Raw genomic sequence first — 23,917 nt, 5'->3', positions numbered from 1 at the left:
TTGCATCACACCAAAGCTAATGGTCAAAGACTCAAAAGATGTGGTGAAGAAAAATTGATGATAGGTAAAATGTCTAAAAAGAACGGGAGTACACAAAAGGTAACAAAGTCGAGGAGAGTGGTGGTACTTTCTCAATGATAGAGAGATTGATACAGTAAAGCGTTTTTTTAGTGAGTCCATAATATGTAATAGATCTTTTTTAGTTCATTTGAATCGGACAATATCTAGTTAGTTATATTGAAAAAATATCTACTTTTTCAAAGTACTTACATCTAACTCAGCATTTTAGCTATCATTTTACCTATCTACTTACTTTTTCATTTAAAATATTATTTATTTATCTACTTTACATATTCCCAAAGAAGAGAGAGGACAATATTAGATTTTTTTTTTTTTTTTAATTTTTTTATCATATATGTATTGTTGAGCTACATTGCTCAACAAAGTTATTGGACACCATAGATACTCAACAAACGTTTGGTTAATTTTTTAAGTCGGATGTAGAGTGTTTTTAACCACATAGCTCAACAAAATAGCCAAAATGTTATTTTATTGAGCCTAATGTCTAAGATACTATACAACTCAAAAGATTAAGCCTATGGATTTGGGCCCAATATTCTATATAAATCACTCACAAAACCAAACAAATCTTAAGAAGTCTTTTAGTGAGCCTATACTATAGCATTTTCTATCCTAAATATTCATCTATTATAACTAATTGGATAATCTCTACTTCAAATGAATTGGAGAGGATCATCCGACCATGTTCCCTGTTTCCACAGCCACTTCAGAGGTAAATGAGTAAAATTAATGACAAGCAACAGGCAGGCCGTTAATTTGAACGTTATTACCAAGCTAAAACAATCCCAACACATTTAGAAAGCTGGTAAAAGTTAGGTCTACCACCAATTGTCAGACACAGTTCAAAACAAAAAACCTTAAACATCACAACACTAAAAACAAAAACAAAAGTATTATCTAAAAAAACATTAACAAACAAAAATATGTCTCTCCGAATAAATCGTAACATTAATATGAGAAATCCTTAACTACAGATATGACATCAATTTTGCATTCAATGAACAAAGCATCATCCACCAAGTAGCCCTTTGATGTGTCCTTGAGATCTCTTATCTCCAAAAACTTGGGGAAGCCATAACCGCTGCCAGGATCAGAGAACTAGTACTCAGCTGTAAGGTAAGAGTTGGTCATATTATTATATTTTCTTTAGATTGGTTTTCTTGTAAATTTTAAGGAAAATTGTCTTCTGTTAAGTTCGAAAACAAATGAAGGTTCTACTGATTTGTGAAAGCTACTCAATAAAACATACATGCATTTTCAAGATGATTGCTATTGATTTGGTCCCTTATTTGCAGCTTGTATTTTGCGTACACTTTTTTGTTAGGAGGTAGACTTTCCGACTCATCTAATATGAGATAGAGAGTCAACCATGTGTCGGCTCCTGTTCTGTCCCGGCCCTTTCCCTTTGGATGGAGTTTCAAATACCTATATCCAAAATATAGAGCTAAAGCTTATGAACTAATAGAACAAGTAAAACTACTTGAGAATAATATAGAAGAGCAAAACACCAACCATACCATTGTCGACCTTCAACAGTGAATTTGTCAGAGAAATAAATATCATCTTTCAATATCATATAGTAGTCAATCTTCCAAGTGAAATAATTACGTTGAGGTTGATTTATCTTCGACAAACTCTCCCCTTTACAAATATCTTTAATAAAAAGAATTTTCACCCCAAAAACACAAGTGTCGTCAAGAAGATAACCATTTGATTAGGACTGGCAAAACAGGTCCGCGGGTTGACCTGTTTCGACCCGTGGGTACCAGCGACCCGTTTAAGCAATACCCAAACACGACCCGTTTAATAAACGGGTCGAGCCCCCGACACGACCCGTGAAACCTGTTTAACCAAAAAAAAAAATGATTTTTTTCTTAGTTTTTAAATAAAATAATAATAGTCTTGATTTTTTTTTTTGTTAAATCTTTGTAACGACAAATTCACCAGACATTCCTTAGTCATGATTCTCATTGATAACATAAAAAATAGGGCACTCTGCTAGGGAAAAAAAAAAAAAAATCATGTATAGATGTTGGTGTTTGACCATAAAAGCCTAGTCATATACCTAACGTCCCCAGATATTCATGGAAACATCTGGAAACATGAGTTATCCTTTAAGAAAATTTTAAGAAAATTATATATATATATATATATATATATATATATAATTTTCTTAAAGGATAACTCTAGAAATATAAAGGACCCATTTCGTCTCAAGGGTACCAAATCGCCATGCTTCCCTTTTCTCGCCTCTTTTCTTTGGGCTTTCCAGGACTGCAAATCCCACAAAATGCATGAGACTTGAGAGAGCAAGAGACTGAAGAGAGAGATACATACCAGATGCGACATCGGCGGAAGAGAGAGAGCGGCAATGCGACGTCGGCGGCACAGCAGAGAGAGAGGGGGAGAGCGACAGTGAACAGAGAGAGAGAGGGCGGCGAGCGGGAGAAAGAAAGAGGAGTGGTGAGCCAGCGAGAGAGAGAGAGCGGCAGTGGATAAGTGGAGAAAGAAATGAAAAATGGAAAAGGTTGGAGAAAGCAAGAGGGGTGGCGGACCGACGGTGGCGTGGCATGAGCGTGGCTACGTGAGGAGTGAGGACTAGGAGCCAAGAGAGTCTGGACAATGGACTCTGGACTTGGTCTCTGGAGAGTGGACTGCTTTTTCACTTTTTCCTTTAGGCAATTAGGCTTAAAAAAATAAATAAATAAATAAACGGGTCTGGCGGGTCACCCACGGGTGACCCGTGACACGATCCGCCAGACCCTCATAAATTGGTCATAAATGGGTCGACCCGTTTATGACCCAAACCCGTTTAATGTAAATCCAAATTCGCTAATTTCGTGTCGTGTTCGTATCGGGTTGTCGGGTCATGTCAAAATTGCCAGCCTTACATTTGATGAATCATTGAGAATATCATGGAAAAGCAACTTGGCGAATCCCATTCAGTCTTTCAAGTTGTGGAAGCATTTTACTCTTTTATTTGCATCTAATATTGAGGTTCACAAGCAATTGTAGAGTCACGTATCAAATCCCAAACATAATTAAATATAAAATATATATCCTAATGGATAAATTGCAAAGCAAAGCTTTAAACTTAATCTCAGGTACCTTTGATAATCAGGTACTTGTCTCGGATTTGATCAAAAACAAAGAATTTTACTATGTTCACGTTAACCTCCTAGCCATGTGGAAAATCTTTGGTATCAGCCATTTCCAAGTATAGAGAGATGTGACCTTTCCCATTGCTATTCCTTCTCCCATTTGGGTAGAGTACCAATCTCCTAGATATGGATACCAAAATTCTTATATTTTACTATTCGAAACAAAAAGAAGAAAAAAAGAAAGCAACAGCTGAAAGAAGGAGTGTCCAAAAGATGCAGCACCATTAATAACCGTCAACTTCAAACTAGCCGGAGTGACATTTTTTCTCCTTCATCCCTAATAGTAATGAAAAATTCTTGATTTGTAATGTATACTGAGGCGGTGGGAGATCTCTAGTTGATTGTATCATTCATGCGATAAAAAATAAAAAAAATAAAAAAAATAAAAATATTAAAATGAAACATTTGGGTAATTTACTCGGCATAATTAATAACAATTAACAAAATACTTGCGATATTTTTTTTGACAATTAATACTAAAGAACATAAAGCAAGTCACCAAAAATCAGAGAGCGAGCAAGAGAGAGAGAGAGAGAGAGAGAAGACCAGTTGCATCATTGTGCGCAGGGAGAGGGTGCCAAGTTTTATTTTCCATGTCTTTCTTTTGAATTCTTCTTTCTCCTGGCGGCCCTAAGTAATGCAAGGGGTTTTGGAGAATTAAGGAAGGAGGTTTTTGACAATTAAGGAAGGAGTTCCAATGGCCGGTTGCTTCGCCAGCCTGGGAACAATTGGTTTTATTTATTTATACTAGCCCACAAAACCCAACTTTCATTCCTCTTTATTTTTTTACAGAACCCCTCACAGCATATTTCTCTTTACTGGAGCCCAAAGGGCCTAAAAAAAAGTTGCAAGTTCTATAATGTTGCAAAATCTAAATTGACAAGTAGTCCACATGCATGTGCTCAAGTCGCAGGATCAGAATCTGACCCAGATTGAGTAAATGCAACTGCTTTCTTTACTTTTGACAATTACTTAACAAGTAACCAACAATGAGAGAGAGAGAGAGAGAAAGAGAGTACCATTTGCATCAATGTGAGGATGAAAAGTTTGATCTCCCATGTCTTTATTTCGAACTCGTCTTTCTCCCGGTGGTTCTATACTCCTATATAAAGCAGAACTGCTGTTGAGGAAGCTGAAATGACAATGTATATATGCATTAAGGAAGGAGTTTCAATAATATAATATATGGGTGTACTCCATGGCCGTACGTTTCCTTCTCTTGCCTGGGAACTTGGTCATATTTATTTCTCTCAATCGGATGAAAAAATAACTTTTAAGCTTCCCAATAGGTCTTTTATTTCTCTCAATCGGATTAAAAAAGAATAAAAAAATAGAAGAAATTTACCTCAGCATTAACGGCGATGGAATTGGATGAAGTTTACTGTACCCCTTCCCTTTACGCTGGTTGATAATATCGACCAGCTATGAAACAATGTGTGTATGGGTCTTTGGGGGCCCAGGGACCCTAGGGGGTGGCGCGGTCACCCCCACTGCGATGGGGTGGCCGGCCACCCCATGGGGAAAATGGGTGGCCACCACCTCATATTATTAAATTAACTCTTTTTAATTTTTTAATTATTTTATTTTATATTTATTTTTTAAAATATAAATAATATTTTGTTATTTTCTTTTGAGTGGGACACTTGGCGATATTTAATTAGATGGTCGGATGGAATTCGATGGTTGAGATTGACAAAAAAATCAGCTAGCAATTTTGAAGGAATAGCCGGGGATCCTGATCCTTCCTAGCTTGTTGAACATGAATATCATCATACATAATTAGGATCAGATTCTTTGGTTTGTGAAAATCCTAAATCAAAACCCAACCATTTATTTTTATTTTCCAAGTTTTATAATCAAACTAATCTATATATATATATATATATATATATATCTCCCTCTAAGAAAACCCTGCAAAGCTTATGAAATGCATTCTTTAACAAAAAACTTCAATAATCAACTAGTTTTTGTTTAGTTAATTTTTGGTTTTTGTTTAATTTCTTTTTTTATTTTTTACATAAGCTTTTATTTATTTTACACTTTACCCACACCCGAAGTCATTGATTTATGTTTATATTATCCTAAGAGCATTTTCGAAAAGTTTTGGTTGAAAAATGTCACTTGCCATGCAAGTGACTTGATTTTCGTCCAAATAGATAGATTTGGTGGACTGATAGTATTTTTTACCAATGTCAAATACATTGTGGGGGTTTTTTGTCAATTATTAAATATTGAGCGTCAAAACGCAAATGTATGTGTAGATACTTCGTGGGGATAAAGTGTATTTTACCAAAACAAAACATAGAAAAGGAATATAATTGCTCCACTAGGTGTTGCAATATCTCGATGTTATAATTGTGAAAATAGGAAATTAAACAAAGGGATAAATGCATTTTTAGTCCCTGTAGTTTGAGGTTTTGATAAATAAATCCTTGGACTCTACCTTAGCTCCATATCGTTTGCCGCCAGTACTGCTTTGTTTTGGCATTTTTTTTTTTTTTTTTTTTTACTTCTGTTTTGTTGTTTATTTATATTTCCTCTTGTTATTTTGTTATGTAGGTTTTAGTCTCCCTGTATCTTTGGAGAAGTGGTAGGGAGCCAAACAAATGAATTCAAAAAAATTTTCAAACTGTCACATGAGTGGCAAACAAAGGAGAGAGAATTGCATTTTTTTAAAAAAAAAATTTAAAAACCCTTGCCACATCAATTTAAAATTTTTTCTAAATTTATTTATTTGGCTCTCTAATACTTCTCGTACCTTTTTTGTTTTTGTTTTTTTGTGGAGACTTTTACAACCGTAGGGTTCCTTCCACCTCTTTGATGGATTTGTTTCGGGTTTGCCATTGCCTTTTTCTCAACAACCTCCTACTGGTATATGTTCCAACTTTCTAGTGAGTGTTAGAAATGGGTTGAGTGACTCCTTGAGTTTCTAGCCCCTTCAACAAGAGTTGAAGGACGACTTTTGCTTTGGTTAGCACTTCTGCAGCCATTTTCTAGCCTTTTATTCAAGATGCAAAGGAGCTAGTTATTTATTAGGGAAAATTACATTTACTCCTCAAAGTTTAGGGTGATTTTCAATTCAACATTCAATGTTTCAATTTCTGCAATGCACTCCCTCAAACTTTTAAATTTTTTCAATTCAACCAATTTTATCCAAAAATTCTCATATTGACCCTAATTGTTTTTTTTTTTTATTTAAAAAAAAAAAAAAAATTGGGTGCAAAAATGGCCAAACGAATTTTTTTTAAAATTTTTTTTATAAAAATTAAAAAATAAGAGCAATATGGGAAGTTTGGGATAAAATTGGTCAAATTGCAAAATTTTGGAAGTTGGGGAGGGGGGAGGGGGGTGCATTGCAAAAATTGAAACATTGGAGGTCGAATTAAAAATCGTCCCAAACTGGGTAAAGTGTATTTTTCCCCATTTATTAATTTTGTTTCCATTTGCTCGGCACTTAAGTGGTAAATGAGTAAATTTAATATTAACCAACAAGCTAGCATGCTGTTAATTTGAACGTTATTATAATGTTAATGTTACGTTAATTTAGATCCCATGTAATTTTCTTGGATTTGGTCCAAGATACAAAGGAACTCGATTTTTTTTTTTTTTTTTTTTTTTTTAATTTTATTTTAAAAGGGGTAACTTCATTGAAGACCCTTAAATTTCCACCCGATTTGACAAACTCCTATAAACTTCAAAATCTCTCAAGTTAATCTCATGAACTTTCAATTGCTCTCAATTTAGACCCCTCTAGGGTTGGCAATTTTAACACGACCCGCGAACCCGACACGAAGTTAACAGGTATTGGGTTTGGGCTTATTGAGTTCGGGTCTTAATCGGGTCTACCCGATTAAGACACGATTAAATTCGTGTCTGGTGGGTAGACACGTTTAATAAATGGGTTTGGCAGGTTAACCGAGTCTAGCGGGTCAACCGGGTCTGGCGGGTCAGCCGGGTCTAGGGTGACCCGCTAGACCCTTTTTTTTTAAAAAAAAAAAAAAAAAAAAACACCCTATGTGACTATGTCTAAGTTCTAACTAAGTTAATCCTAGCACTTACTGACTCACTCACGGCTTCACTTCACTAGCATATTCCTTGTTTTTCCATTACTTTTTCTATGTGGGTCTATATATTAAAACATTATCTTTTAAAACATTATCTATATATTAAAACATTCTCTTTTAAAACTTTTTATTCTTCTTGGAAGGTTAGGATAAATTTGACTAGTCCTTGGCCCAAAAGATCCCTTTATTAAATTATTATTTTTTCCAATTTTGATTAAGGGTTTTTTTAAACGGGTCGGGTTGGGTCGTGTTACCTGTTTAGCGCACGAGTCGTGTCGGATCGTGTCTACCCGATATGACCCAGTTATGTTAAACGGGTTAAGCGGGTCATGTCGGGTTACCCAGATATTTTTCGTGTTATAATCATGTCAAACACGCTAACCCGTTTAGCTAAACAGGTCGTACTTGTGTCTCGGGTAATCAGGTCGCGGGTTTTAACGGGTTTTAATCGTGTCTACCCGATTACCCATTTTGTCAGCCATCACCCCTCCGTTAGATTTAGCCATTAACTTCTAACAACAAACCTTAAAAAGACTAAAAAACAGTTTCTTTTTTTTTTTTTTTTTTTTTTTCAGAAAAAAAAAAAAGAAGGCCAGACCTGCACTGGGTCTTTGGCCAAGACCCACGAGTGTGGGTCTTTGGCTTGAGACCCAACGCGGGTCTCTGGCGCGTTGAGACCCGCAGGGGTCTTTGGCCAGACCCGCGTGGGTCTCGGCCAATTTTTTTTTTTTTTTTTTTTATTTTTATAAATTTGGAAGTAAGGGTAACTTTAGAATTTTTTTTAAAAAGTCAGGGGTATAAACGTTATTGTCTCACTTTTAACGTTTTAAATCTGACGGAGAGGTCCAAATTAAGAGCAATTGAAAGTTCAAGGGACTAAATTTAGAGATTTTGAAGTTTAGGAGAGTTTGTTAAATCGAATAGAAGTTCAGGAGTCTTCAATGAAATTACAAAAAAGAAAAAAAAAACAAAAACAAAAACAAAAACAAAAGAAAAGAAACTGGATTTTTCTTTCTTTATCTTCAGGTCACATTTGAAGTTTGAACACTTCTTCAAACAAATAACATAAAACAACCTTTAAAAACCATTAACAAATTAAGCCTTAGTTATGATCGTCCAACTTAAACACAATATTAATTTGAGGAGAAATCTTTAACTACAGATATTACATCAAGTTTGCATTCAATGAACAAAGTATCACTCACCAAGTAGCCCTTCGATGTGTCCAATAGATCTCTCTTTGACATAAACTGGGGGGAACCATAACTGTTGTTGGGAAAGGGATCAAAGAACCAAGAGTCATCTGGAAGGTAAAAGACGGTTAATTATTGGATTGATTTTTCATGTATACTTTTAGGAGAGAATTGTCTTCTGTTCAAGAAAATGGATCCGGCTTACATGATGTCATTAAAATAATAGTATGTATGTTGTAGTATAAGCAACGGTCAAGATTGAATCTCTTAAAATCTCTCTTCATTTTCTCTCTCCTATTAAAAGCTTCTAAAAATTAGTCAACTTTGAGATTTAATTTTGACCGTTGCTTAGAGTATAGCGTATATGTTATTTTAATAAGAGAATGTAAGCCGGATCCCAAGAAAACATACATGTCCTTTCAAGATGATTGCTATTGATTTGGTTCCTTATTCGCAACTTGTATTTTGCGTACAATTTTCCTTTGTGAGGAAGACTTTCTGAATCATCTAATTTCAAATAGAGAGATATGTTTGTGTCGGCTCCGGTCCCTCGTCCCTCGTCCCTCGTCCCTCTGGATAGAGCCTCAACTTCCTATATCCAAAATACAAAGATTAAGATTGTAAACTAACATATTGTAAATTGAGATTGATATAGAAAAGCAAAACTCCAATCGTACCATTTTCGACCTTCAACAGTGAATTGCTCAGAGAAATAAACTTTATCTTTCAAAGCCGTATAATTGTCAATCTTCCAAGTAAAATAATTATTCTGAGGCTCACTTATCATCCACAAACTCTCCCCTTTACTAGCGCCTTTAATAACAAAAATTTCCACCCCAAAAACACAAGTGTCATTAATAAGATAACCATTTGACGAATCATTGAGAGTCTTATGGGAAAGCAATTGGGCAATTCCCCATTCAGTCTTCAAGTTATGGAAGCGCCTTACTCTCTCATTTGCATCTGCGTTGTCGAGGTTTACAAGCAATTGTAAAGTCACGTAACAGATCCCAACATATACATATTAGCTAGCTATATCCATATGGACAAATTGCAGTCAAAATTTTAAACTTAAGATTTAGACTAAGTTCTCGGCAAAGATACCTTGAATACTAAGGTACTTGTTTCGAATTTGATCAAACACAAAGAATCTTATGTGCACGTTAACAGTCCAGCCAAGTGGAAGATCATTGGTAGCTGCTATTGCCAAGTACAGAGAAATGTGACCGTTCCCATTACTATCCTTTTTACCATTTGGGTAGAGTACCAATCTCCTAGACATGGAAAAGAAACTGCTCATATTTTTTTCTTAAAAGAAAAAAGAAACCAATAGCTGAAAGAAGAAGGGGAGTCCTGAAGATGCACCAGTGATAGCCGCCAACTTCAAACTGGCTAGAGTGACAGCTTTCCTCCCTCATCCCTAACAGTAATGAGAAATTCTTTATTTGAAATGTATAATGAGCTGTTGGAAGAGATGTAGTTGATCGTACTATTCCTTCATAAAAAAAAAAAATAGAAAAAGAAGAAAAAATATATTCAAAAGATATAAAGATAATTATTATTGTGTTACTTTTTGTTAATAGTTTTGTATTCAATCAGAGGCCAGAGGATTGGGCAGTAGAGTAATTCTTAAAGTTCCAAATTATCTTTCCCGTGAAACCATTGGGTAATATATATATATATATATATATAGATTCTCAGATTATAACAGGGAGAGGACTTTGGGTTTAGTCACAAGTGACCAACAATTAGAGAGAGAGAGAATACCAGTTTCATCATCTTCATGAGGGTGAAGATGGCAAGTTTTATCTTCCATGTCTTTCTTTTGAACCATTCTTTCTCCCAGTGGTTCTATACACGTATGTAAAGATGAACGAACGGCTTCTTATATTTTCAAGAATCTCAAATGACTTACGACTATATATATATTTTGGGCCTCTATTCATTTATTTAAGGCGTTTCGTTTTCTCTTGCCTCGGAACTTGGTAATTATATTTATTTCTCTCAGTCGGATCCGATGAAAAAAACATAACTTTTAAGCTTCCCTATATGTCTTTTTATTTCTTCCAATCGGATGAAAAAAAAAAAAAAAAAAAAAAAATGGAGGGACAAATATAGATGTAGTAGAAGGGGATGATCAGGATCCCCTAGAATTTTTTCAAAATTTGAGTTTCTCAAATTTTGAATCTTGACCGTCCATTTATCTTAAAGGCCCAAAATAAAAGGCTTTTCAGTTTTCACCTTTAAATTTTAAAATAATAATAATTAAAAAATCAGAATGTGTTTTGACTTTAAAGGTGAAAACTGAAAAACCTTTTATTTTGGACCCTTAAAATACAATAAACGGTCAAGATTCAAAATTTAAAAAAATCAAATTTTAAAAGAATTCTAGGGGATCTGATCCCCTTCTATTACATTTAATTTGTATTTGTCTCCTTTTTTTCATCCGATTGGGAGAAATAAAAATATAAAACTAAGAAATATACTTTTTTTTTCTTTTTTCTTTTTAAATATACTATGAAATAAATAAAACTTCATGTTACTCGCACAGTCACACTTCACTAAGCCTTGTTTGTTAAACAACAATGCTTTTACAAGACACTGTTCATAATAAAAAAAAATTAAAAAGAAAATAATGATTTGTATAGGAAAGTGAAAAATTTTTGTTTTGTAGTTATTTTTTTTATTTGAATAATAGTAAAAAGTGAATGATGTGATATAAAAGTAAGAATGTTTTAATGTTAATTTTTTTTTTTTTTTTTTTTTTTTTTTTTTTTTTAAAAAAGGAAGTAAATAATGTGTGGGAGTGATATGTTGTTTAACAAACACTGCCTAAGTATTCCATCACGATGGTTTTCAAGTTTATTTTTCAATGTTACTAAACTTTAACTCAAATACATGTTTGAGATGCAAGCAAGAATTCTGGCCATGCATGCAGCTTTTTCACACAGTTCTTTTGGTAATTAAGTCGGTGTTCATACACATCTGCCTATTGGCAAAGATATTCAGGAAAAACTGTTGGTGGATTATATTCAGTCCATTGCAATAGTATTAGATTTCAACTTGCAAGATGTAAATTTAAATTGCCAACTCCAAATGTGTCCAAGTCGCAGCATCAGAATCTGACGCAGATTGAGCAAATGCAACCACTTTCGATACTTTTTGACAATTGATACAAAAAAGAACATAAAACAAGTCACCAAAAATCAGAGAGAGAGGGTATACCAGTTGCATCATTGTCAGCAGAAAGAGGGTATACCACTTCCATGTTTTTCTTTTGAACTCTTCTTTCTCCTGCTTCTGATATTCTGAGGAAGCTCAATGAACTACGGCCCTGCATGCATTAAGGAAGGAGTTTCAATATATCTGGGCTACTCCATGGTCGTTTCAGCCATACAACTTTGTTACTTAGTGAAAAGCTCTCAAGGGATTCAGCAGCACAACTCAAGAGGAAGGGAAAGAAGAAAATGATTGAATTACACTATTGATGTACAACGGTGCTGCTTTGCTCACATAGAGGCTATTATAACATATGAGATGCGATTTCAAATGTTATAAAAAACTTTGCCTTCTCTTATTAGAAGCCAACTAATTTTCAGATGAAATAATCAAATAATCGATCCAACACACAATCTGAAGATACATAGGAAAATTTGGTAAAGTCTCAAGGAGTCACATCAAAGAACAAAATCTGTTTAATTCATCCATTTTAATCTTTTCATAGCAATACAAAACACTTAAAATAAACTCTGAACAAAACCCTAAATATAATATAATTGACTTTTGGCCAAACCCGAATTACAAAATATCAACACTCTTAAAAATTAAATACTAATTGATAGAGTATTTGATATTATTATACTTTATTATGTTTCCTTATAGATTTTAAGGTTTAGTTTAGGGTTTTTTACCCACTACTTCTTCTCTCTTTATAAATAGAGAGTTATGTAAACATATCATAATATAGAAGAGAATATAAACTAGTCAATATAATGTAGTCCTTATATGCTTCCGCTCTCTCTCTCTCTATTTTCTCTCTCCTTCCGCTTTCTAATATATTTAACACTAGTAACGTAAGAACTGAGTTTTCCTCTAAACTGGGTTGGAGAAAATTCCTCCAACCTATTTTATAAAAATGACATGTATAACTTTTCACGTGAAAAACACATGTTTTTTAAATAGCATGGGAGAAGTATATGCTTTTTGAATAAAATTTCTTTCAACTTTGTCTTTGCAATTTTAAAAAATGTGCTTCTTATATGAAAAGTGACACATCATTTTTATAGAATATGTTTGAAAAATTTCTTCCAACCTAATTTGAAGGAAAACTCTGTTCATAACGTAATTACTTAATAAAATTATAAAACTAAGGGCCCGCTTGGTTTGCTGAATAGACTATTGGAATAGAATTGTCTAAAGGAATAGACAAGGTTTTTTAAAAAAAAAAATCCACCCACGGTAGGCCCTAGGTGGCACGGCCACCCTCGCACCTTCAACCATTTTTTTTTTTTTTTTTTGTTAATTTGAGTTTTGGAAAAGTTAGAAATCATATGGTTTTTTTTAGCAATTGTGGTTCAATTCTAATTATAAAATATGTGTTGCTACCAAACTATAATTGGAACAAGTCTTCAATTCTAACATCTTCTATTCCTAGTAATACCTATTTAGTTTCCTAACAAAATACCTATTCCACAAACCGAACTAATCATAATGACTAAATTAACTCTCTTGCCTTCCCGCATCATAATTCATTTCACAAGTAGCACCAGTCGCTTTCAGTCCTCGCTTCGACTAAAACTTTTAGAGGCCTTTTACCAAATATCGACACCGCGTCTCACGCTGAACCGGACATGAACTCCCGGTCTCCCTCCTCAAATACACTCTTCCCCAGCCACAACACTTTAACACGATTTGGAGAGGAGAAATTAAACCGACAATAAAAGAAATTTCAGAGGGAGGTCGGTGGAGAATTAATAGAGAAACATTTTGGATGATATGCCATTTTTGCTTTCTATTTTAACTTGTCAAAGAAATACAACAAGTTAATTATATATATATATATATATATATATATATCACTTTTTCAAGACCTGTGACGCCTATGATTTTTCTGAATGGTACATAAACACAAAACGAAAAAGGCACCAAAAAAAAAAAAAGAAAAAAGAATGAAACAATAATATATATATTTATTTACCTCAGCTTTAACGGCGATGAAATTGGATGAAGGTAATCAGTACGGAGGCGAAGTCAGGGAGTTCTCTTCAGATAACAGAGTCCCAGCTCTGGTTAGATCTCCGATCCTGAAAGCCTCAATCTTCACCTTCCTCAACTAAAGATTCACAGCGTAACTCTGTTTAGAGGAGCCCAAAGGTTTTTGCTTTTGAAGTGCATGCGTTTGGCTTTCTTAACGGCTAAGGCGAATCTTTTTATTTTCTTCAAAAAAAATCAAACGTCTCTCAAACTAGAAGGGAATAGGGATTCTCATTATCTCCTCACACTTCAATTTGCACCAATACCTTCCCAAATTATTAAAATTTGTCAAAGAATAATAAAAATAAAAATAATTTCAAATTCTAATTTTTTTTTTTTTTTTTTTTAAAGGCAGGATCATATTTTTGGTTTTTCTTTTATACCCTTTTTAACAGAATTTATAAGGCTATTTTCGTCTTAAAATTCTAAACTTTAATCTGCGAAAAAAGTTTAAAGGGACATTAACAATAAGAAATAGTTTGAGAGGTATGCAGACTAGCTCTTGCCACCTTTGTTTTTGTTTTTTGGCTTATTTATGAATGAATTCGCTTCAAGGTAATTGCCTGTGTGAATTAAATTTACTTCTATCACTTTTATAAAATTTGATGGGATTTGGCTTAAATGCAGTAAAAATCTATAACAAATTTGTGTGGAACTTACGTAAATTCACAAATTAAATTATGTATTTATTAAATTTGTAAAAAGAGATAGTTGAAAGATAATGGAGAGAATGATGTATAACATGTGTTAGTTCTTGTGTTGACTTACTTCAGTTCCAAAATGCAGATGCTATTGTTTATGGGCTTAAACATTGATATAGAATGCTCAAAATCCAATCTTCACCGTACATAATGTAGATTCATGTATTATGAACGTCCCTGCAAAATTTTAGCTCAATCGGACCACAAACGCCAATCGATCGAAGCTGTTGATCAAGACTGGACAGCATTTCCAAAATGCTGTTTCACCCATTGCATGCCATGTCCGGACATGCCATGTCTGGACAGGCCTTCCCTGGGTTCGAACCGTATTTCCAGAAACCTTATTTTTACTCCGCAAGGCCCTGTCTGGACAGCCCATTAACCTGTCCGGACACCCCGTAAGTTTTCGGCCAAAAAACGTGATTTTAAGTGGGTTGTCTAGGGTTTTGTCAGGGGTATATATACATCATTATAGAAGAGAGAGGCACGAATTTTCACTCCAAGAGAGTTCGTCGGAGGTTGTACTAAGTGAGATCATATGTGGTGAGCGTTAAATTAAATTTCTTAGAGTTTTAGTTATTCATTTGATAAATTTACGGTTGAGAAGTCTATCGGAAGAGTCCGGTAAAGGAGAATCACGTTGAAGAAGATTGTGAGCAAGGAGACGAGTTGTAGGCTTGTCGATCTTATAGAGCCAAGGTTTTGCAAAGAGTTGTAAGTGTTCCTAGTGTCTGTAATGTCTGGATAATCTTTTGATAGTGATTTCTTGGGTTTGACTGCCCCGGAGAGGTTTTGCTTTTAGATCGGTTTCTAAAAGGTTTTCTCTTCGTAACAAAAATATTTGTGTCTGCCTCTTTATTGCTTTATATATTTTTGGTGATTGAATTGTTTATTGCTTCATAGCATTAATTCCGCATAAATTGTGATAAACAAGTTTTTGGAGTCAGCATAGCGTTTTTCAACATGTAATCTTAAACAATAGAAAACTTAATATCTTGGATAAACATAAATAAAATGATAAAAAGGAAATGAACTAGTAGTTAGGTATAAAGCAACTATGTTATTTGATAAGGTAAAAAAAGACAATATTATATTTCTCCAATTTATTCATTATATATATATATAACCCTTACATAGGTCTATTTCCAATTTTTTACGGACAGTTGGGAGGTAAAGGAGTACTTTTAATGTCTAGCAACAGGCCTGCCGCTATAACAGCCCCAAACAATAAGAAAGCTGATCAATTTTGGTCTGCCGCCTATTGTCAGACGTCTTCCATTGAAAAACATTAATAAATAGCTCAAAACATAAAATATTTAAAAGTTTTGACATGTCCACACAAGAGGGGGAGGGGGATTCAAACTAGTGACCATCGCTTCATTAGGCGTGGTCCTAGCTGATTGAACTACCTCTTGTGGACTAAAATATTTAAAAGTTAATACTACATCCAAATCAGAATTTTTTTCAAAATATATATATATATATAATCTAAAAACCATTAACAAAATAAAATATGTCTCTCTGGATAATAATAACATTAATTTGAGGAGAAATCCTTAACTGCGGATATAACATCAATTTTGCATTCAATGAGCAAAGCATCATCCAACAAATAGCCTTTTGATGTGTCCTTGAGATCTCTCACCGCCAAAAACTTGCGGAAACCATAACCGGCGCCGGATTTAGGGAACCAGTAATCAGCTGTAAGGTAAGAGTCGGTCATATTATTAGATTTACTTAAATTGATTTTTCATGTAAATTTTTAGTAACAATTTTCTTCTGTTCATGCCTAAAAGAAATGAAAGTTTGTGGCATTTTTTGTGAAAATAAAGAGATCGAATAGACCTTTTGTTTTTTTTTCTAATAGATAAAGAGAATAGACCTGTATGTTCAAAATGATTGCTATTGATTTGGCTCCTTATTCGCAACTTGAATTTTGCGTACAATTTTCTGTTGGGAGAAAGACTTTTTGAATCATCTAATCTCAGATAGAGAGATAAGTTTGTGTTGAGTCCGATTCCACTTCCCTCTGGCTCGAGCCTCAACTTCCTATATATCCAAAATACAAAGACAAAGATTGTAAACTAAAATATTGTAAATTGAGATCATTGATATACAAGAGCTAGCAAAACTTCAATCATACCATTTTCGACCTCCAACAGTGAATTGCTCAGAGAAATAAACTTCATCTTTCAAGGCCGTATAGTTGTCAATCTTCCAGGTGAAATAATTACGTTCAGGTTGACTTATCATGGACAAACTCTCTCCTTTACAAATACCTTTAATAAAAAGAACTTCCACCCCAAAAACACAAGTGTCATCAAGAAGATAACCATTTGATGAATCATTGAGAATATCATGGGAAAGCAACTGGGCGAATCCCCATTCAGTCTTCAAGTTATGGAAGCGTTTTACTCTCTCATTTGCATCTAAGTTGTTGAGGTTCACAAGCAATTATAGAGTCACTTATCAAATCCCAAACATAATTAAATATTATAGCAAGGTATATATATCCCGATGGACAAATTGCAAAGCAAAGCTTTAAACTTAATCTCAAGTACCTTGGATAATCAGGTACTTGTCTCGGATTTGATCATAAACAAAGAATTTTATTATGTTCACGTTAACCTCCCAGCCATGTGGAAAATCTTTGGTATCTGCTATTTCCAAGTATAGAGAGATGTGACCTTTCCCATTGCTATTCTTTCTCCCATTTGGATAGAGTACCAATCTCCTAGATATTGGATACCAAAATTCTTATATTTTACTATTCGAAACAAAAAAAAAAAAAAGAAAGAAAGAAAGTAACAGCCGAAAGGAGTGTCCAGAAGATACAGTACCATTGATACCCCTCAACTTCAAACTGACTCGAGTGACATTTTTCCTCCTTCATTCCTAATAGTAATGAAAATTTCTTGATTTGAAATGTATAACGAGGTGCTGGGAGATCTCTAGTTGATCGTATCATTCCTGAGATTTAAAAAAAAAAAAAAAAAATGATTGAAAAGTATAAAGTTCCAAATCTATCATGTGAAACATTTGGGTAATTTATTCAGCATAATTAATAACAATTAACAAACTACTTGCGATACATTTTTAATAATTAATACTAAATAAAATAAAGCAAGTCACCAAAAATCAGAGAGTGAGCAAGAGAGAGAGAAGACCAGTTGCATCATTGTCAGCAGGCCGAGGATGCGAAGTTTTATTTCCCATGTCTTTCTTTTGAATTCGTCTTTCTCCCAACGGTTCTAAGTAACGTAAGGGTTTTTTTGACAATTTGTTACGGCATTTTCATATTTGGGTAGCCGTATTAGTTTTATATATTAAGTTTATATTATGTTATTATAAGTCGGCTAACCCTAGCTGTATTAGGTTATAATATTATTTTAGAATCTATGCTGACTCAGCCCTAGCACACTTATGGAATGTAATGAATCCTTTATTTCAATGGAGTTATGCTATGAATAAATAAATGAAAATAATTAATCTCAAACCTTGTGTTTAAAAAGTTTAGGTTTCCTTAGAATTTAAAGTTTAGTTCCCTTAGAACTTAATTTATCCCGTTACAAATTTAGGTTCGTAACACAATTGGTTTTATTTATTTATACAAAATCCAACTTTCATTCTTTTTCTGTAAAGCCTCGTCAATCTCCACCTTCCTCAACTTTCATTCTTTTTTTTTTTTTTTTTTTTTTTTTTTTTTACTGTAAAGCCTCTCACATGCAGCATATATATTTTTCTTTACTGGAGCCCAAAGGGCATAAAGTAGAGTGTGATTGATACCTCTTTTTTTTTTCTTTTTTTTTTTTTTTTCTTTTTTTTGGATTTTGAAGTGCGTTCGGCTTTGTCCAAAAGAAAAATAAGCTTAACGGCTAAGGTAAACCCTTTTTTATTTTTTATTTTTTGCTTTGTTGTGTTTGTGAATGAGTGGGCTTGATGGTAATTGGCCGTGTGATGCGAATTTCTTTTACTTTTGTTTATGTTTGTAAATTTGATGAGCTATTAAATTCTTGTGGATTAGACTTTTGCACCATAATTTCAAATTGAGAAGCTGATTAAATCTCATATATTGCTAGAAGCAGTTTCAGAACATGTTTAAAGTTGCATTGGAAAATTGAACTTTTAAAGTCAAAAATAGTGTTTTGATTATGTTTAGAGTGAAAATATATATATATATATATATATATATATATATATAATTTTTTTTACTGAACATATCAATTTTTTGTCTAACACAATTTTTTAAATTTCCTAATACAATCCCAAACGGGCAATTGCTGGGTGCGTAAGCTTTGACAGTAAAGAGCACTGGGAAGGAAACATCTGGACCATGAATTTCACCAAATTAATTTAATTAAAAGTGCATTAACACTGAAAACAATGGGGGTGATGGCAGGATCATGTGAAGTAGCTAGTTTTATTTCAAAATTTTATAATCTCCGGTACTTCCATCGTTACCTCGATCTAATCTCGTTAAATCCTACTAGTAATACATGTATCTTAAAGTTTTTCTTATTTCAAAATAGAATATATTTGATTGCTGGAATATCTGTTTTACTGGAATAAAATCTTTATTAAAGTTCCTAATAGAGCAATTAAGTCTTTCCTTTTGGATTCTTGCATTTAATATGTCAATCTTCATTCAAACGACTCAATTACTTGTCCAGACGAACATGAGAAGAAGAAAAAACACGACAGTTTGATCCTCGTTCTCAATCTAGTTCGGACAAGATAGCGGACGAGCTTCTCGGTGGCTCTACTTGGCAATAGATTAAAAGTCAATAATGATAATCTCAAATTCAACCGTAATTTTAAAAGCCACATCACAGTTGAGAGAAGACTATATATATATATATATATAAGGAAATGCATGGTATTCTTCTAGTGTTCTCCTAGTGTTCTCTCGACTGTGATGTGGCTTTTAAAATTACCGTTGCTCTTCAGGACCTGATGGATTTTCTAGCACCTTCTACTGAATTGCATGGGGCATCATCAAAAATGATTTTATTGCGGCTGTTCTGTATTTCTTTCATGGTGGTATCATATATCCCTAGATCGATCAATGCAACAGCAATTGCCCTTATTCCAAAAATGGAATCTCCAGCCACCTTTTTCAGATTTCAGGCCAATCAGTCTGTGTAACTTTAGTTACAAGGTGATCACGAAGATCCTATCCAACAGGCTGAGTCGACTTCTTCCTCTCATAATCTCTAAAGAGCAAGGTGCATTTGTTAAAAATCGTTTAATATCTGGTAACATAACCATAGCTTATGAACTTGTGAGAGAAATTGATAGGCACACGTATGGAGGCAATATCATCTTCAAACTTTTATATATATATATATATATATATATATATATATAGGTAGGCAGTTAGCGGTTATTAACTACTTTTTCTTGCCCCTAAAACCGTTAATCGCAACCGCCCTAGGCGGTTAGCAAATTTTAATAACTGCTTACCAAAGCAGTTAGCGGTATAACCGCTCTGTTTGAATACCCCTAATTTTTAAGATTTGATTCATTCGAAAATTCTAAACCCAAACAACCCTAGCTTTTCACCCGCTTTTATGTTGTGACCTTTTTTTGGTGCCATTTATTATTACCGAGAATTTAAAACCATTTTGAACAAAAAAAATTATTATTATTTAGGCCTCAAAATTTCCAATCATCAAATTTTGATAATCAAACTAACCTATCTGAATAATGTTAGGCGGACCTTAAATGTGATATGACTTTTAAAATTATTATTAAATTTAGAATAATTATTATTAAATTTTAATATATTTGTACTTTTAAAAGCTATTTCACATTTGGGATTACTAAAAGAAAACTCTAATCCTCCTCCTAAAATTACTCAATCTGTATATATCGGTTTAAGAAAACCCTGCAATGTATTATTTAACAAAAAACTTGTTCATATACTTCGGATAATCAACTAATTAAGTTCCCCTGCGGTTTACTTTGCCTGACGCTGAATAGTATTAAGTGCTTGAGAATTTTGGGTATTTAAATTGGACAATAAGCAAGCAAAATCTTTAGTCACTCTACTCTTGTTAAGTAACAAAATATATTTAACAGAATTGCTCTACTAGTAGGTTTTGCAACAGCTCCATGCTATTGTCATAACCAAGAAATTAAAAAAAGGGATGAAAGCATTTTTAGTCCCTCTAATTTATTGTCTAAAATGAACGGGGTATTTTGAAAATTTTGTAGGGATTTAACAGAAAATTTTAATTAATGGTGGACATTGAAAAAAATTTTCAAAGTTTGATTCACTAAATGAAAATAAATGAAATTTTAAGGGGGACATTGCAAAAGTGATGGCAATTCAGGGGTTAAGTGAAATTTTGCCTAAAAATAATTTATAAGAAAACAAAAACAAACTATTTACCAATAAAATAAGAATGTCGTCACATTTCTATATACGCAGCATAGCAAAAAAAGTACTGGCTATATAAACCCCTTAACCAGTGCAATAGATTGAACGAATACAACTTGAGCACTTGCATATAGGATTTATATCCTATAAAAACTTTACATATCATTTTAAAGAAAAGAAAAAAGGGGACGACAAAATTTCCTAATCTTATTTAATTATAAAATTCAGGCTTTGTTAGTTAAGGCTTTTTCGTGATCCCTTTTATTTCTTGTTTTAAAAGCAAAAATATTAACAACACAAAACACTTATAATTACTTTATTTTTATGTGGCATCATAACACTTTCAAACAAATAACATAAAACAACCTATACGAACTGTAATTAACAAATTGAACCTTGTGCTCCTCCAACAAAAACGTACAATTATTTTGAGGAAAAATCCTTAACAACGGATATGACATCAATTTTGCATTCAAAGAACAAAGCATCACCCACCAAGTAGCCCTTTGATGTGTCCTGTAGCTCTCTCATTGACAAAAACTTGGGGCAACCAGCCAACTCGGTGGTATTAGAGAACCATTTCTCAACTGTAAGGTAAGAGTTGGTTTTGGGAGTAAATTTTCAAGAGAATTTACTTCTGTTCAGGTAGAAAAGAAGTGAAGAGAACAAACCCGTATTTTCAAGATGATTGCTATTGATTTGGTCCTTTATTCGCAGCTTGCATTTGACGTATACTTTTCTGTAGAGTGAAAGACTTTCTGAATTACATAACATCAAATAAAGCTCCAACCATGTGTCTAATTCTTTTCCTCCTTCCTTCGAATATAAAAACAGCCTCCTATATCCAAAATATGAAGAGAAAAGGTTGTAAATTAACATGATAAGTAAACCTGTACTTGAGACTGATATACAAGACTTAGCAAAATGCCAATCATACCATTCTCTCCCTCCAACAGTGAATTTCTCAGACAAATCACATTTAACTTTCGAGGCCATAAACTTGCCAATCTTCCAAGTGAAATAATCACTTTGAGGTTCATTTATCATCGACAAACACTCTCCTTTAAAAGGACCTTTAATAACAAAAACTTCGACTCCGAAGACACAAGTGTCATCAACAAGATATCCATTTAATGAATCATTGAGAGTCTCATGGGAAAGCAATTGATCGATTCCCCATTCAGTCTTCAATTTATGAAAGCGTCTTACTACTCTAGCATTTGCATCTTTGTTGTTGATGTTCACAAGCAACATGAGTAAAGTCAAATATTAAATCCAAACATAAATATATTAAAGAGGCATATCTATATGGACAAATATTGCAAGGAAAGTTTTAAACTTAAGATTTAGACTAAGCTTTGGGCAAAGGTACCTTGAATACTAAGGTATTTGTCTCGAATTTGATCAAACACAAAGAATATTATGTTCGCGTTAACCTCCCAGCCAAGTGGAAGATCATCGGTAGCTGCTATTGCCAAGTATAGAGAGATGTGACCGTACCCATTGCTATTCTTTTTCCCATTTGGGTAGAGTTCCAATCTCCTAGAGATGGAAATGAAAATGCTCATATTTTTATATTTCAAAAAAAAAAAAAAAAAAATTGAAACGTAAAGAGGTGTTAGGGATATCAACATTAATGATAAGTGTTGATTTGTATTCTCTAAATGAATGGTTAACCGTAATTTAAGTAATATGTTTGTAGTTGAAACTATTGAAATCACAATTCTATAAATAGAGTTTTGTACTCTAATCAAATATTAAGAAAATAAATAGCTTGTAAGGCTTTAACGTGTTAATGTAAGCAATAGGCCCAATTCTGTCTCTTTCATATATTTCCTCAATCTCGGTAGATTATTATTAGTTTTTATAGGTTTTCTCAAATTTTTTAGATTATTATTAGTTTCTATAAGGAGTCCCGAAGATGCACCATTTATAGCCACCAATTTCAAACTGGCCAGAGTGACATTTTTCCGCCTCCATCCCTAATAGCAAAGAGAAATTCTTGATTTGAAATGTATAATGATCATGAGTTGGTGGGAAATCTGTGGTTGATCGTACTATTCCTGAGGAAAAAAAAAACCATTACATTCGAAAGATATAGAGCTAAATATTATTGTGAAACTTTCTGCTAATAGTTGTATATTCAATCAGAGGTCAGAGGGTATAGAGTATTTGTTAAAGATCAAAATCTTTTATTTGAAACAATATTTGGGTAATTTATATATTTTCTTTTCTCAGATTATAACAGGGGAAGGAAGGAGGGCTTTGGGTAATTAATTTAGTCAACAAAGTAACAAACAATTAGGGAGAGAGAGAGAGAGAGAGAGAGTATACCAGCTTCATCTTCCATGTCTTTCTCCAATTCTCCGATCCCGGTGTAAAGATTATGAACGCTTTCTGATATTTTGAAGAAGCTCAAATGACTATATATGGAAGCCTGCAAGGAGTTCCAATATTAATATATCGTTAAACTCGGTGGCCGATGGTCATATTTATTTCTCTCAATAGGATGGAAAAAAGGGAAGCTAGAGAATATTCTTGCTCCCGCTGGCGAGCAAGCATCTACTAGTTTTGAAAATATTTTTTGGCTTACCTTGCTTCCATGGTGGGGAATCAAATACTTGTACATTCAAAGGAATAAAAGAGCGAATATGGAAACGTATCAATGGATGGAAGGATAAATTCCTATTGACGCAGGGAAAGACTGAAATTCTCATCAAGGCGGAAATCCAAGGTATCCCAACTTATGGTATGAGTTATTTCTTGTTGCCTAAAATTGTGTTGGGAAATTAACTCTTCGATGCGAATTTTGGTAAAAATTCATAAAAATTGCGTACCATATGAGAATTTTGGGCTAGTGTACCATATGATTTGGTTCCTTATTCGCAACTTGAATTTTGCGTACAATTTTCTGTTGGGAGGAAGACTTTTTGAATCATGATCTAATCTCAGATAGAGAGATAAGTTTGTGTTGACTCCGATTCCACTTCCCTCCGGCTCGAGCCTCAACTTCCTATATATCCAAAATACAAAGATAAAGATTGTAAACTAACATATTGTAAATTGAGATCATTGATATAGA

The 23,917-nt window shown here is 33.5% G+C and overlaps 2 protein-coding genes and 2 pseudogenes across 3 annotated transcripts; all 4 read right to left on the bottom strand.

Annotated features, from left to right (window-relative positions):
• Nucleotides 1–1,029: 1,029 nt before the first annotated feature.
• On the bottom strand, nucleotides 1,030–3,837 carry LOC148583881 (uncharacterized; annotated as a pseudogene).
• Nucleotides 3,838–8,439: 4,602 nt separating this feature from the next.
• On the bottom strand, nucleotides 8,440–10,315 carry LOC148583880 (MATH domain and coiled-coil domain-containing protein At3g58250-like). 2 transcript variants are annotated; one of them, XM_088510682.1, is made up of 6 exons: nucleotides 10,267–10,315; nucleotides 9,865–9,994; nucleotides 9,604–9,773; nucleotides 9,166–9,462; nucleotides 8,911–9,069; nucleotides 8,440–8,609 (listed from the first exon to the last, which is right to left on the bottom strand). In XM_088510682.1, exons 1-6 carry the CDS (start codon nucleotides 10,313–10,315, stop codon nucleotides 8,440–8,442), a joined length of 975 nt encoding a protein of 324 aa, XP_088366808.1. The 2 variants fall into 2 exon arrangements, with proteins under 2 accessions (XP_088366808.1, XP_088366809.1); XM_088510683.1 differs by having other exon boundaries at nucleotides 8,911–9,062; nucleotides 9,177–9,462.
• Nucleotides 10,316–15,990: 5,675 nt separating this feature from the next.
• On the bottom strand, nucleotides 15,991–17,669 carry LOC148583879 (uncharacterized). The gene is made up of 6 exons (XM_088510691.1): nucleotides 17,621–17,669; nucleotides 17,294–17,423; nucleotides 17,015–17,187; nucleotides 16,597–16,882; nucleotides 16,336–16,502; nucleotides 15,991–16,154 (listed from the first exon to the last, which is right to left on the bottom strand). Exons 1-6 carry the CDS (start codon nucleotides 17,667–17,669, stop codon nucleotides 15,991–15,993), a joined length of 969 nt encoding a protein of 322 aa, XP_088366817.1.
• Nucleotides 17,670–21,258: 3,589 nt separating this feature from the next.
• On the bottom strand, nucleotides 21,259–23,464 carry LOC148583878 (BTB/POZ and MATH domain-containing protein 3-like; annotated as a pseudogene).
• Nucleotides 23,465–23,917: the final 453 nt, after the last annotated feature.

This window comes from Corylus avellana, chromosome 9 (genome assembly GCF_965113065.1).
Source record: "Corylus avellana chromosome 9, dhCorAvel1.hap1.2, whole genome shotgun sequence".
Lineage (NCBI taxonomy): Eukaryota > Viridiplantae > Streptophyta > Magnoliopsida > Fagales > Betulaceae > Corylus > Corylus avellana.
Note: the sequence above shows the minus strand (reverse complement) of the source record. Positions and strands in the feature narration are given on the sequence as shown.